We start from the raw sequence: 15683 nt of genomic DNA, 5'->3' as shown, positions 1-15683 counted from the left end.
TCAACGTTTGACTGCACTTTTTCTGGGGCCTCCGTGGTTTGTGACACTGCTCTACAATGATCGATTTCGCGACATCATCTACAGTTCCCCCCCAAAATCCTCAATGTCTAAAGCTTCTTTTCCACTAATACCTTCTCAGCTCAGCTCGACTTTTTGGGTTTCTTTACACAGAAAACAACAACTCACCCATCGCCCGGCAGAGAGCCTTGGCCTGTTCCATGCTGTAGAGTCTGTAGTTGTAGAAGCTCATGTCAAAGGCGTAACAGTGATCCTCGTGCTGAACCCACTTGGACTTACCATCGACCTGAGGGCAATGATTAGTTTCTGGGCCATCTTGTAGTTTGGCTCCTGATTACAAAAACGGAGAATAGAGGATAGACAATGGTTAATGACTAACCAAAATGAACTAAATCACAGGTAGATATCCTGCTTTTACAATGTACAGTTTCACCCAAAGCCAAAAAAGATTCAAAGCTGAGTGTTTTCACTACTGTAAACCATTCAAGTACTGTTGGATTATAGACAAGCTCTGTTTCATACTTAACCAAAGAAGTACCATTTTTTTCTATGAAAGTTAGTGTCTCACTTTGGCTAGAAGAGGTAATATTGGTGGTGTAACAGATGGCGCCATCGATCATAGCATTGCAGCTGGTCCTTTTCCAGTCTCCAGCAGGGTTTATATAAACACAGTTGGTTTTCGGTGTGTCTTGGGAGTCAGAGATGGTGGGATGGTAGTCAAATTTTGTTCCATCAGACCATTCATAGGCTGAGCCACTGACCTGCACACAGAAACAAAGCATTGTGGATGTCAGGATGTTATTAAGAGGTAAAAACAAATGGGTGAAGTGCAAACGAGATGAGTTTGGATCTACTATGATGAAGTGAATATTTTTGCTCAGTTTCTGGCTGCCAAAAGTTCTTACAGCATAGTTTGACAGGCCAATCCAGAGTGGGAAGCCATCCATCTTGGAAATGAGCCTCAGGTGTGCATTGTGCTCCACGTCATGGATGCTTGCCAGGTGGCCTCCAAGCTTATCACATTCGACTACAGCCTGAGACCAATTCAACTTTTGGGTAACAACCCTGTATGTTAAGTTACCATACTGCTGAAAATCCTTGGCTGACTGGTTGTATTCTTTCTTGGGTTCTTAGGGGAGAAGGATTAAACACATAAAGTGTTATTTTTAGCATCATGAATTTTTAGTCATGAGAACAGAAACAGGCAAATACTATTAAAATGTAGATGTTTACTATACCATAATCCAGCTTGCAGCTCACAATTGTCCTTTGCTTGAACACGGGGTGTAGCTCTTTCTTTGTGACGAGAATCCATGTGCCATCAGTCGTGAGACCGGCTAAGAATGGGTTTTCTAAATTAGGTCGGCCTTTCGCCCAGTTGGAATATTGCACATTTGTGCCATCATACCACCTTGTCTGGTTATCTATGGCAAAAGATAATCACTATTAGCTCTGGCACATACACAAACACAATAGGACCTACTGTCAGTGTCTGTATAGTATGTAAAACACGGGGCAAGGTAACATTAGCCTGCTGCTATCACAGGATCGGATTTTTACAATTGTTACTGATTGATAAAGAATGGTGATGTAACTGCAAAATGACCTAGAGACTCAGTAACCTTGCCGTTATATTGGAATTTAACCACAATACAACCGCTGATTCTGGTGCCCTATTGTAAAGAGTCACATTGTAAATAAATCGCTCTCACTGGGGCGGACTGACTCGGATTGATTGCAGCATGTTGCTAATCTATTTGTGTGTATAAATTAGATGGCAGTTATTAAAAACCTTCACCAATATGTCTGAGAAAGAATCCAGTCGGACCAAGTTGGGCCACGATTATTTGGACACATTGCTTCTTCCTGGGCGACCTGCATAATCAACTTGCGATCAAAAATGATCTCTCAGAGAGAGTGTGGCAAGCTCAATGTGTGGGCAACCAGCTCATTGCTGCATCTGCTTGTAATCAGTCACCAAATGCAAAAAACATTTCAATCCAATGATTGGGCCACCTCCAATTTTTTCTAGTCACAAAGATGTTCCTGTTTTTTTTCTTTGCCCTGGTGTGACTGACCCATTTGTCTTAGAGGAGAAAAAGAAGGGTCAATTCCCAAGAGCTTTGGTAACAAGACAACCAAAAATAAAACATCTACTAAACACAGGTACTCATACCCACCATTGTTATCCTTGAACAGTCCCAGCCATACAAACTGGACCAATGACTCAAAGGGCAGCAGCTGGCTCTTTATAAACTCGTTCTCTTGTGTATTTCGGATAGTCAGGATGTCTGCATCTGCATCTGAAACATATACACACACCATCATTAGTAACTTTAGCCATGCTGAAGAATGCCGTGTGACTAATATTATCAAATTCTTACGAAGATTTTTGCAGGTATTCTCAATACGTCCTTGGTTATAAGACTCCCATCTGGAGCCAACCAGCTGAAATGAGTAGCAGTTATTCTTCCAGGGGATCCAGTTTGGACCATTTTTTTTATGGGGGCACTTCACTAAAACATCCTTATGTGTGGGGATTTTGTGCTCTGTAAAAAAACCAAAGACAAAAAACAAATGGCGTAACGATGCCTTACAAGAAAAATAGATAAAAGCTTTGATACCACGAGATTAAAAAGCAAAGGATGATAAAGGATAATTATCGTTTCTAGAGAAATTAGGAAGAAACTGCTTTGCAGCCAAAGAAATCAGGAACAAATTATTTTTATATTAATGTCTAGAAGCTACACTATATCGCTCAAGTGTTCGCTCATCTGCCTTCACATGCATATGAATTTGAGTGACATCCCATCCTTAATCCATAGTGTTTAATATACTGTCAGCCCACACTTTGCAGCTATAACAGCTTCAGGTCTTGTGGGCTTTCCAGAACATTTTATGGGAATTTGTGACCATTATTTCCTGAGTGCATTTGTGAGTTCAGATACTGATGTTGTACAACAAGGCCTGGCTCACAGTCTCCACTCTAATTCATCCCAAAGGTGTCCTGTCACATTTAAGTTGGGATTCTGTGCATTTCAGTCAAGTTCTTCCACACCAAACTCGCTAATCTATGTTTTTTTGGACCTTGCACTGATGTGCAGCCATTACTATATCCTCACTTACTGCTTGGTTTGTGGCAGACAGCGCCTCCTAGACTGTCCAGACACTCAGTGGCTTTCCAGAAGCCATCGGTGTCCAGGTAAACGCATTGGCCACTAGTGACATCAGAAGACCAGCGACTGAACACAGTGTGACTTTGGTCAGTCCAGTGGTAGTGGTTCCCGTCCTGAGTGCAAAAGAGACGGGAAATCATTTTAAGGACTGTACAAGTGATGAGTTCAAACAGAAATCCCTTTTGGTCCACTTACGTCTTCGCTAAAGAGTCCAATCCACATGGGTGTTTTTGCACGGCTCACGTGCACGTTGAGGACGGATTGCATGTAGGTATCAGCCACGCTTGCCAGGTCCATGTCGTTTTTTTTGCACTCCTCTAAAGCCTCAAACCAGGTGAGATTTTTGACGAGCAGCAGCATGGTGTGGTTATTGACAACGAAAGGCTTCATGGGGACCTGTGGCTCCTCTAGCTTATCTGAAATGAGAAATAATACATGTCTTTTATCATCTCATGACAGGGCTGCAAGAGACCTGATTCTCTGTGCCTTTGTGACACAGAAATGTATCTGCTTTGCACTTTGTCTTTTAATGGAGAGATTGCTGTAGAGATACGAGAGGAAATTATAGGCGAGAGCGATGGGAAACGACATGCAAGGAAGGTCCACGCTTTTTTTTTTTTTTTTTTTTTTGGCTCCATGGATGTCTCAGTTAATAACATTAACCCCTACACTACTATTCTAAAAAGAGCCCTACTGCAGTTTTTGCTGCTCATTTATCAGGATTTATCACATCAGGTAGATCAAAGTTCACGAGTTAAGCACTCATAAAATTAAATCTCAGGATAAACATGCATGTTTTGGATGAGATTTGGATAATAAAGTGACAGGAGTAGAGATTCACCTGCATAGTGTTGGCAAACAGCCACATTTAGCATCTTTGTGCAGCTGGTGTAGTCCCAGGTACCCAGCATGTCAGACTTGCCGTTATGGAGCATGAACACGCACAAATCCAAACTCTCCAGATCCCATGGCTATCAAGAGACACAAAGCAAATAATTCATCTGAAGTTTGCATTAAAATAATTACCGTAATTGTCGGGCTATAAGCTGCTACTTTTTGCACAAGCTTTGAACCCTGCGGCTTTTAGTCAGCTGCGGCTTTTCTATGGATTGTCCAGGATTTTTGTGATATCGTAAGATGATTTGTTTTGTTTGTTCCGCTGTTGTACGGCACTACGTTGCCTGGTGGAAGGGCATGTGATCAGACACACAGTATCGGGGTTCAAGAGTGGTATGTTGGTCACATGTCCGTCCGCCAGGCAACGTAGTGCCGTACGAAGTAGTGCGAAAAACAAACTTCAAAGTAGCGCTACGCGTTCAGCGGGAGGCGTGGATGACGAGCGGCGATAAACTTGCGAAAAGCAACTCCACCCGTGGATTCTGACAGCGTGGAAAAGTGTGAAAACATCCACGATCACCAACGGATTTCGAAGGGCTGGACTGCTGCATGATGGAGAGGAGGACACCGCCACGGCCCTTCTGAGGGTGTTCGACTCCGACACTGACAACGAGGATTTCTTTGGTTTTGAAAGTGACAACAAAGGAGGAAAGCTGAGAGTGGATGACGAAGCCATCCTGAGCCTGTTCGTATCCGATGCTGGAGAAGAGGACTTTGGTGGTTTTAGAGCGCAGGAAGAAGAGAAAGATGGTGAATGACTGACTTTTCTTCTTGTTAAAGCCGTGTCACTGCACCTCAGCCTAAAAGGTAGGCCGAATCTATTTTTCTGGTGTGCTGTAGGTTACTGTTATGTACCACATTTGTTACTCATTTGCAAATATGTACCCATAACTTGTTTTTCAAAATATTAATAAAAGGGGTGTGTCTCCAAACAGCCATCTCTTTCCTGACAATTCCCTTTGTGCACATTCTCTTACATATAAGTCAACATTGAAACACCTGCGGCTTTTAGTCAGGTGCGGCTAATGTATGTACAAAACAGGATTTTCCCCCGATTTTAGCTTGTGCGGCTAATATTCGGGCGCGCTTTGTAGTCCGGAAAATAAGGTAGTTGGAGATTTGGGTGTATTACGATAATGCAGTCATGGTTCATAACTGTACAAATACATGCGTCTGTCAAATCTGTGGCGCGCCTAAAAGAGATATCAGCTGAAGCAATTTACTTACATGAAAAGCCACGACCTTGTGCATGCCCAGAAGCAGAGGGTTAAAATTTATGTAGTTCACTGTAGAACTGTCAATCCATGAAGCTTCACTGTTCTGGATTTTCATACCAATCCATGTTTTGTCCATGTCTTTTGTGTCCATCAGGAGGGTGTTGATGAAATCTGAAACACACATTTGTTACACATATGAATTGTATAATATTTTGCACCGAGGAGTTTCACATTTACACTCTTGGGGACTTCTGTCACGCTTTTCATAAACTACAAAACTTTGTCAAACAAATATATTTCAGCTCGTCATGAGAAGCATGTTAACGTTCTCACCTTGCTCAATCTGATCGGAGATGGTGACCAAGGTTCCCTTTACTGTCTGGCATTCCTCGTTGGCACCCTTGAAGTTAAAAGGTTTTGAATTCTTCATCAGCGTGTAGCACTGCAAAAAGACACCAGCATCATAATCACTACAGCAGAAAATGCCATTAGTGCAACTCAGGCACGGGGTTACTAATCTATAAATAAAATACGCGACTGATGGCAAAAAAGCCACATTATCAGAAATAATTTTACAACCAATGTTCTATCACTCAAGCATTAACATTAAAACATATAATTAAAATCCTCTCTATGAAACTGCAGTAGTAAATTTGATTTGACTTTCTTCTATCAACTATCATTGCTTCCTGATTTTTAATCACTTAGGACTTGTAAAAAATGACAAGAATGTAATATGTATGTAATAAATGTGTCAGACTTTATTTCTGAAGGGGATAGATTCCTTCCCACAGGGCAGTCCTCCAGGCTGAGGCTCCAGGGGTTTTTTCTCCACTAATGTCGTGTTCACTCTTTCACACACAAACGGTAACCTCCGTGAGCACTGATCAGAGTCTGCAAGTTTAAATAGGACAGTAAATGTGTGTATAAGTGTTAGAAGTAGTGACTGTAAGGGTACCCCACAGCTCTGTGTAAGGAGAGAATAAGCAAGAAGTCACTCGTGCACTATGTAATTTGGCTGAAACGGGTTTTCACTGTTTTTAATTGGGAAAAAAAAAAGTCAATGATTTCATTGCACTAAAAGCAATGTGATTTTTTTTTTAACACAATAGTTATTTAACTTTTAGCAGGTAAATATTTGATATGACTGCTCTTTGCTCCTCAGCACAATATGAGCGTAGAGGTTCTCACAACAAATTTAAAACCTTAATCATTCTCAGCCTTACACAAACTCTCTGGTGTTTACTCACCGGGAAAGACACTTTCAGGAGTGATGTAGGTGCAGTTACCCAGGGGAAATAAATGGTTATGGAAAATAGAGTTGTACCTAAACCAAACAGAATTTCAATGAAGCTCAGTATCACATTTTACCACATCTATACAAGTTCAAAAAGGTGTGTGTGAGACTGGCTTACGTCATAGGGAATATGCGTCCAGGCTGGCTCATATCAATCCACCAGCTTTGCTTGTTGGAATCCGATATCTGTTTAAAACATGCAGGTTTAAGTGTCACACAATTGAAATTGGTGGTATCAACGTCTGAGGTGACTTATATTCCTTACTGTGTTTAGTAAGTATGTATCTAAGAAGTATGATGTTGACACATATCTTTTATTAGAAGCAAGTATCACAGTTGTTACAGGTTAATAGGACTTATGCCCCCTTTTTCTCTAAATAAATAAAAAAAAGTGTTGAAACTGCTGTTTAATTGTGAGTAGCTAACTGTATATTGTGCTCCATAAATGAGTCATTTTCTTTTTTGCCGTTTTAGCGCTGGAAGATTTGTCATTCATATTGTTATCCATTTACAGCTTTTCACAACCTGAATATAGTGGGAAGAATTCCTCTTGTGATCAGACTTCTTCATTGTTAGCTGCCCATTTATTATTAGTTAGATTTTTATAAATGATGATTATGAAAAATCTTAACAAAGCAAGAAACAAAAACAGAGGTTTCAAGGTTGTATTTCAGCAAATGTGATCCTTCTTTAGTTCTCTGCATAGACAATTTATGTGCAGTTGAAGCCTACTCAAGCTTGACTGGATGAAATAACTAGAATCAGGAAACTTCCAGCACTAATTTTTTCCCTGCCTGACAAAACTTGCTGATTCATACCGATATCTGCTTAAAATGAAGAAGAACTAAGTACCACCTTACTGTCTCTATAGCATTTAAGAGTGTAAGTAGCAACCAGGTGCTGGCAGAACATGGAAATACAGTTTAAGACTGCAAAGCTGCATCTGAACAAACCACAAGACATCTGGGGGAAATGACCTTTGGAGAGAAGAGCCAGAATTCACATCTGGTCAAAAACAACCACAGCACCATAAACACACCAACTGTCAAGCACGGTGGTGGAGGGCTGAATTACTTGGGCCCCTTTCTGTCAGTGAGTTGACCATGAACTCTTCTGTATACCAAAGTATTCTAGAGTTAAATGTGACTCCGCGTCTCTAACAGCCTTGTTCAGTTGGCCCAAAACGGGTCAAACAATTGGACAATGCTTCAAAGCAGAGCAGCAAATCCACAACAGAAAAGAATCAAAGTGTTGCAACGGCCCAGTCAAAGTCAGGACCTCATCCTCAACATCAATGTTAATGCGGGACCTCAAGGAGCAAAAGGAAATGAGAATGCTGCTCTTGTTATGCTTGTCTCAAATAAACAGTCCAATATTTCAAAATAAAATCAAAACTTCAATCAAACATTTCTGATGATGTTGTTTGCCACTTGTAATAGTGTGCCACTTACTGTATATATTGCATTTTGGATTTTAATAGCAGCATCGGTGCTAGTTGGAGCCGCCAGTGTGCCGTTCTCTGAATCGCAAAAGAGCCTCGCCTCCTGAAAACTGAGCGGTGGCTTATTAACAAACCAAAACTCTGCTCCATCCACAAAGATGGACGAGTCATGATGCCCATCTGAAAAACAACACAAACAACTCTAACGTTACAACACAAAAGAAGAAAAAGTTGAATAAAAAAAAAAAGTCAGACTAATGATAAATGGCCTGCATTTATATAGCGCTTTACTCAGTCCCTAAGCACTTTACACTACATTCAGTCATTCACCCACTGGTGACGGCAAGCTACGTTGTAGCCACAGCTGCCCTGGGGCGCACTGACAGAGGCGAGGCTGCCGGACACTGGCGCCACCGGGCCCTCTGACCTCCACCAGTAGGCAAATACGGGGTTAGTATCTTGCCCAAGGATATTTGGGATGCAGCCAGGAGGCAGCCTGGGATCGAACCACCGACCTTCTGGTTTGTGGCTGACCTGCTCTGCCACCTGAGCTACAGCCAATGATAGACGCAATCACACTGAACAAATGATGATGAGGGCATTACCGGGATTGTACCACTCTGGCGTTTTCGGTGTCACTCCTGTTGAGACATCAAACAAAGAATTCAAGTAGATTTAGTCCATCAGGTTTTTAAATTATACGGAGACATCACTGCTGTACAAATGACTCTTTCACTTTGTGGACCTTCAAATTCCTGTTAATTAGCTTAATGAGTGTTTTGAGCTCTTCCCAAACCAGTACCAGCCTTTATTTGGTGCACACACAGACTATACGTCATTGGTCACAGATATAAGCTCACCTCGGGGTATTTGGCAGACCCATTCCAGCTGCGCGTCACAATGAAAGGGTCTGGGGTAGAAAGGTATGGGAGGCAAGTCGTGCAGCAGATAGTAAAACACGTGTTTCAAGCTGTTCGTCATTGTCTGAGGACACAGATGGGTTTTGCACAAACATCACCAATAATGAATAAAAATCGGCAACACAATTCTGACATCACAGATCATGTTCACTGTCTGTTTGAGAAGAAAAAAAAACATGCAGGAGCTGTTTGTGTCTGACAACATGAAACAACTTTTAATGCTGAGCTTTTGTAAGAGAAAGGATAGAGACTACAGATTCTGAAAAGCACACGACTGTGTAAGCCAAATGTTTCCATCTTTATTAAAAGTCTCAGTTTAGCGACCCACCTTGAATGCAGTGCAGTCCCGATCGTACGCATCGTCCTCGTAGAAATTTCTGTATGAAATATCTAGAGATACCTATTAAAGACACAAACATGATATGAAACACTCCACCAGATTTTACAAAAACTGGGGTACGTGTGTTTAGAGCTGGGATGCTCACGGGCCGGCCGTCACTCCACTGCCACGAGCGATCTGCGGGGTTTCTCCTGTTCAGGCCGATCCAGAAGTACCGATTATTACTGCAAGAAGAGGAGGACACTGTGTTACTCAACCAGCCTTCTTTCAAGTATGAAGATAATAATTAGAATTAAACATTAAGACAGTTTGATGTTTCACGTAAGCTTTTATTTCTCCCCCCTCGCTGACTCAACTGCAACGTGCGAAATGTGAGACCGGAGATGGTATGTGTTTATTTCAATGCTCGAGCCGAGTGCGCTCAATGTTTATGTGAGCAAAGAGACAAGTTTGAACTCTTAGGTATGCTCCCACGAAGACGAAGCAGCATGTTTACAAGTCGTCTCCTCGTTAAAGCGACTAGATGTGCCGGTCTGATAAAGAAAAGGCTGCCGGTACACACCCCACCACCTCCCGTACACACTCTTTGTTTGAAGTGTGTATAAAGGTTAAAGCCATAACGAATATTGATTTGTTCATACAGGAAAGTTCCAAAGACTCCTGCCAACAATCACACTATCAGACATGAGTTTGACACATTGTACATGTTAGAAAAACAGAAAACTATAGAAGGACAGATTCTTCAGCATGACCAAGCCATTAACAATATAACTGTTATAAATGCTACACCACTTTAGCATTAGTGTTTCTATTAATAGAACTTGAGCTACTACGGTTCGAGCCGTTTTCGTTGTTGTGTCGTTGGGCAAGACACTTCACCCGTTGCCTACTGGTGGTGGTCAGTGGGCCAGGTGGCGCCAGTGTCCGGCAGCCTCGCCTCTGTCAGTGCGCCCCAGGGTGGCTGTGGCTACAATGTAGCTTTCCATCACCAGTGTGTGAATGGGTGGATGACTGGTTGTGTAAAGGGGTCCTTACGGACTAGAAAAGCGCTATACAAATACAGGCCATTTACCATATGGTTAACTAGCCAGTTAATTCAAATTTATATAGCGCTAATATAGGCTCACACATTTTATAATGTAGGTAGGGTAAAGACCCTACAGTGTTTGGGCAAAACCCCAGCAATGTGAATGCTGAAGTCTCTGCCTTCCATTCTACCGTTAACTCAAGGAGCCGCAAGGGAGCCAGCAGTCTGAGAACTAAGTGCTCTATTGGGATAATCCAGTATTATGAGCTCTTTAGGAAAAGATGGGGCCTGATTATACAGATTTGCCTTTTTCCTGCAACTGGTCATACATTTTCTATGAATACAGAACAGAACTGCTTTTGAGAAGAGCCACGCTGACAGCTGTCTCTTTAATAATGACTTTACACTTGGAAATTTTCACTAACTAAGATGAGATTTACAGACAATCCGCTATTACTGGTGAGCCAGCTCTCACCGGGCTTTATCCTGCTGGTTTCAGCAGCCAGTTTTATTTGTAGAGCACCAATTCACAAAAACAGTCAGCTGAAATCCTACAAAAGATCCTACAATAACACAGAGAAAATGGCAAGAATTACCGGTAGATGACAGTCTATGAGCAAGCACTTGGTGACAATGGGAAGAAACAACTCCCTTTTAACAGGAAGAAACCTCTAGTAGAACATGATTCAGGGAGATTCATGTGAGAGCTGTCAATCAGCAATCTTAACAGACACAACCCCAGAGATATCCAGAGCGAGGAATGATGCTCATTTTTCACAATTTTGAAACCTCATTTGCTCTTTTTTTTTTTAATAATTCAATTTGGGCAATTTTTTTTCTTTAATGTGACAAAAACAAATACATTTCTTTCTGCTGGTATACAAACAATAGTTTAGATAGTATTGTGTTCCTGTGCTTGACTTGTGACTTCCATAAATGATGTGACACTTCTTGTGACAGTGATGCATGACAGTAGTCCTTTGTTACTTATAACAGGAAACACAACTTGTGTTGATTGTGTGCCTACCTGATAGTCTCTCTCATAATGAAGTGTAGGGCTCTCATTTCATCCAAGTTTGTGAAACTGGGAAGATTGGCTCCTAGAGCCTGACAGAACCTCATGGCCTCCTCCCAGGAGCGCTTCCTGCTCAACCTTTCTTCATGAAACACCTGCCAAGGTGAAAGAAGAATTTAAGACAGCTTAGATGGTGTAGATTGTGAAAAAACTCAGTTTAGCTATAACCAAACTACATATTACTTCCTTTCAGGAGAAATGATCTTGAAGCCTTGTAAAAAGACTTCAAAATGTAAAATCAGTGCAGTGCTTTTGCCACTCCTACTTACAACCATTTTCACTTTTGCTAAAAACCAAAACCAAAACAAAAGAGCCATCTCTTATTGGTGCTGTTTAAAGAGACACACACATACACACACCTTGTAGCAGTATTTGATGTTTGGCCTGGACACCCAGCCATTAGGACACGATGCATTAAGGTTTGGTTCTGGTTCTGGGGCAGGAGGTGTAATGAGGTCTTTTCTACAGATGGTGCCGGCCCTGAAGAGAGTGCAGTTCTTCACCTCCCACTTACCCAAAGGCTTTGCAGTGGAAATTGCAACACACCCTCCTTGCCGATCTATAAAGAAAATGAAGCAAAATGAAATTCAATCTTTAAAAGTGACATTTATTACGTAGATTGTGTCTGTTACGATAACCAGTTCATTGATGTTATGACATATTGTGGTGGAGCAGTCGATTAAGTTACTTGGGTCTTCATTTGTTAAACATCTATTATAACATATATGATTATATATAACATATATTCTCACACAAACATATAAGATACTGATAGAAGTAAAAGAAAGTTCAGCTCTGCATCTTTTCGTGTAACCAATACCACCCAATAGGGATTTATATCATTTATCTTTACAGTCACCAAAATCAAGCCAGAAGCCACAAGACCCCTGGAACAATCTGCTGTGTACAGACAAGTCCAAAGTAAAGATATCTGTCTATGATCCAAAGCACCATGTTTGGTGAAAACCAAACATAGCACATCAACAGAATGCCAACTGTGGCAAGCACGGTGGTGGAGGGGTCATGACTTGGGCTTGTTTTGCAGTCACAGGACCTGAGTACCTAGCAATCATTGAGTCAATCGTGAACGCCTCTGCATATCAAAGTATCTAGAGTCAAATATGAGGACATCTGTCCAACAGCTAAAGCTTGTCCCAAAATAATATAATGCAGCAGGACAACAATCCAAAGCACAGAGGCAAATCTGCAACGAAATGACTGAAAAAGAAATGACTCAAGATGTTGCAATGCCCTGGTAAAATCCACACCTCAACCTGATTGAAATGCTGGGTGGGACCTTCAGACTGCTGTGTATAAACAAATGCCTGAAGCGACGCTGTCAAGAAGAATGGGCCAAAATTCCTCCTCACCAACATGGCAGACTGGTAAAGTCAAATAATAATTACTTCAAAGTGACTGCTGCTAAAAGTGGTTTGATTTTTATACCACTTCTGCATCTTGGCTTTGTTTTTGCTAAATAAATAATGGAAAAATGTAAACATCTTGGCTTGTATTTACCTCTTTTTTTACCTCTTTTTAAGGAATGCTAAGAACTAGATCATTTTTTATTATGTTGACTGCATGTTAGCGAGTATTCTGAGGTGCACAGACATTTCTCTGAATAGCGTATACGGAACATATAAAAAGGGGGATGGCCATATTTACACTAGGTATGGATTTTGATTATAAAGGCCAGATTCATCAAACTTTAGGCTCACACGTCATAGCCTTTTCATTTCATGGCAGGCTCTTTGTTAATGACCAAGCTATAGGGGTATAATATATGAGTGTGTCTGGTAAATTTCACATTTCTAAAAACCTAAATGGTCGAGAAAAAAAATAAAAAAATCAGTAAATCTGAGCCTCCACAGTATAAAGAAACTACTATTAGAGGTTCACAATTAAATACAATGTGTTGTAACACTATAGTCTGCTATAACATTTTATATACAGATACTTTAGCCATTAGCCCCAAGTCTTTGTACCTGGTTCAAACACGCCCCAGTTGGTGTATGTTGCCACATCCGTCGACCCCTCTGCCCTCACCCACTTGTACTCTCTGGTGCTGTTGATGTCCTGCAACCCTATCCAAAAATACTGAGTTTCCTTGCCTGCCGTCTCTTGCAGCAGACTATTAATAAAGGCCTGCTCAAACCTGGAAAGAACAGTCAAATGTGAGTGAGTTTCTTTAACTGCAAAACCACAGAAATGTAATATAGGTCATCTTTTGGACTGATAACAAAAACCCTTTTGATTACCTGTTTCTTATGGTGACGTAGCAACGGTCCTTGAAGGACACTTGCGTCATGTTCACTTTATAACAGGAGTTTCCATGTCTCTTCCAACCCTGGTCAGTTAAAAACAGTCATATTTTGCAAGCTAGAACTACGTCTCTTTCACGATTCAAGTTATGACATGCATGCTGTTTTTTGCAACAGGATTTCTTGTCAACAGTCGCATGAGTGTTTTTCCCCCCCACCATCAAGGATTACAGTTTTGTTTTCAGTTTACAAATCTATTTGCTTCTATCCGCAACAGCTGCCAATAGAGCTCGACATCTGCTTCTCAACTCCTTTATGACTCCATAGTGCCATAAAAATCATCTGACCCTTACAGTAAGCTCTCGTTATAACACCACCAAACATATGCATGGGTTCTACATCCTTCTAACATATGAAATTTAATTGCTGGTGTGGAGGCGTAGAAGTATCTCACCACACATTTAGTAGGAAATGTAAAATACTGCTGTTTGCGAGAATACTCACATCTTTCGAGCTACATCCGACCTGTGCTGCTGATTCATTGACCTCTCCTTTCCTCTGGCACATGAAGGCCAGCATCTGTGTGCAATCCTCAATCCGCCAACTATGAAACTGTGGAAAAACAGACAGCGTGCGTTTCTGTAAGACCTCAAACAGGACAAATGTAATGCTCTTGGCAGTACATACACAAATGTGCACACAAGGCTTGAGTACAACACACACAGACCTCTCCAGTGTACGAGACACAGCTGGTATCCGAAGTGGGCTGGACCGGTTGTGATGGAGCCCAGTAAGTGAAGGTGATGGGTGCTCCGTCCGTCCAGTTGAAAACGGTGGGGTTTGTGCCAACACCAACCAGACCGATCCACACATCTAAAGTCTTGCCATCTGATGAACAGTAACACACACAAACATTTTCAATTTCAGGCTTTCTTTAAATTTGACTCGAACAGTGAAAGCATAGGCCTGGAAATCATTCTCATCAAAAATAAGGCAGTAGGGTGTAAATCACGATACTTCAGTACTAACTGTATGGCTCTATTATAAAATAAAAAAATGCATGTTGTACATAAATAGAGAAAATGAGAACATGTTAGGAAGACTCATTAATATATGAATTATAAAATTATTTATAACACAAGAGAAACTTGGACAGTTTTACCTCCGTGGAAATTAGTGCTGATCATCTCTTTGCTGTCAATAGTGTGGAAACTGGCTAACACTCCATTCTCAGCTTTACACTGTTCCTGGGCAGCGTTGAAGTTCTTTGGCTGCTCCATCAACTTGTAACAAAGTCCGTTCCACGGCACCCAGTCATCCTTACACAACGTTTCTTTATAGACAAAAGAATCTGTAGAGAGAAGTCAAGTCACACAGAGGCCTTGAGGGGATTTGGGCGTTTTAGATCAAGGCTATTTAACTTAGAGGGCTTCATATTTTGTACAACATCCACAGTGCTGTATTATCCTTAAACCATTACTTTGAAAGAAAAAAAGGAAAATATTTTGTGAGAAAAAAGTGACAGAAGAGGCTCAACCTTATTATATTATTGTATTATGTTAAGGAAGAATGTATATTCCCCAATCTGTTGGTGAATGGATGCTTGAGGTTGCTGCCAGCTGCTTAGTGAAATGCACTAAAAATGTTATGATTGCTTTGGTTGCTAGCAGATTACTGTGTTCACCCATTATTTGCATAAAAGACACCAACGTGTCTGCAAACACTCGCTGACTACTGGCTGGGCAGATGGTCATAAAGCTTCTGGGCTGAAAATGTTTACGAAGAGGGTGCTGCACCAACAACAGATCGTGATTGCCTTAGTTGCCAACAGTTGGAAGATGCCAAGTTGTCTTCAGATGCTTGCCATTAACTCTACAACACTTCCCCACTGCAACCAGCACATTTCAAAAGGTTCAGCTTTGACTTTGAAGACAAATGTTGTCCATTTCCAGTTTGCATTATACTTTTCGATGTCTGAGAAGTATTTAAAAGACTGTTTGCAGTCTGATAAGAC

The 15683-nt window shown here is 41.2% G+C and overlaps 1 protein-coding gene across 1 annotated transcript in view; it reads right to left on the bottom strand.

The window, feature by feature from the left end:
* Positions 1-15683, bottom strand: part of ly75 (lymphocyte antigen 75) — a 32426-nt gene that overhangs the window by 3447 nt on the left and 13296 nt on the right. Inside the window, exons 7-32 of the mRNA XM_026164751.2 lie at positions 14832-15020; positions 14397-14557; positions 14174-14281; positions 13667-13755; positions 13394-13563; positions 11768-11967; positions 11361-11503; positions 9452-9530; positions 9295-9366; positions 8907-9030; positions 8652-8687; positions 8057-8226; positions 6724-6791; positions 6559-6635; positions 6069-6202; positions 5642-5750; positions 5319-5479; positions 4036-4165; positions 3390-3610; positions 3145-3307; positions 2403-2567; positions 2199-2321; positions 1257-1442; positions 924-1147; positions 587-779; positions 187-348 (exon numbers count right to left, since the gene is read on the bottom strand). Coding sequence (XP_026020536.2) covers positions 187-348; positions 587-779; positions 924-1147; positions 1257-1442; positions 2199-2321; positions 2403-2567; positions 3145-3307; positions 3390-3610; positions 4036-4165; positions 5319-5479; positions 5642-5750; positions 6069-6202; positions 6559-6635; positions 6724-6791; positions 8057-8226; positions 8652-8687; positions 8907-9030; positions 9295-9366; positions 9452-9530; positions 11361-11503; positions 11768-11967; positions 13394-13563; positions 13667-13755; positions 14174-14281; positions 14397-14557; positions 14832-15020 — 3657 coding nt within the window. The remainder of the gene's footprint in view (positions 1-186; positions 349-586; positions 780-923; positions 1148-1256; positions 1443-2198; positions 2322-2402; positions 2568-3144; positions 3308-3389; positions 3611-4035; positions 4166-5318; positions 5480-5641; positions 5751-6068; positions 6203-6558; positions 6636-6723; positions 6792-8056; positions 8227-8651; positions 8688-8906; positions 9031-9294; positions 9367-9451; positions 9531-11360; positions 11504-11767; positions 11968-13393; positions 13564-13666; positions 13756-14173; positions 14282-14396; positions 14558-14831; positions 15021-15683) is intronic.

This window comes from Astatotilapia calliptera, chromosome 1 (assembly GCF_964374335.1).
Source record: "Astatotilapia calliptera chromosome 1, fAstCal68.1, whole genome shotgun sequence".
NCBI classification, from domain to species: Eukaryota; Metazoa; Chordata; class Actinopteri; order Cichliformes; family Cichlidae; genus Astatotilapia; species Astatotilapia calliptera.
The sequence above is the reverse complement of the archived record's forward strand: the minus strand, read 5'-3'. Positions and strand labels throughout refer to the sequence as shown.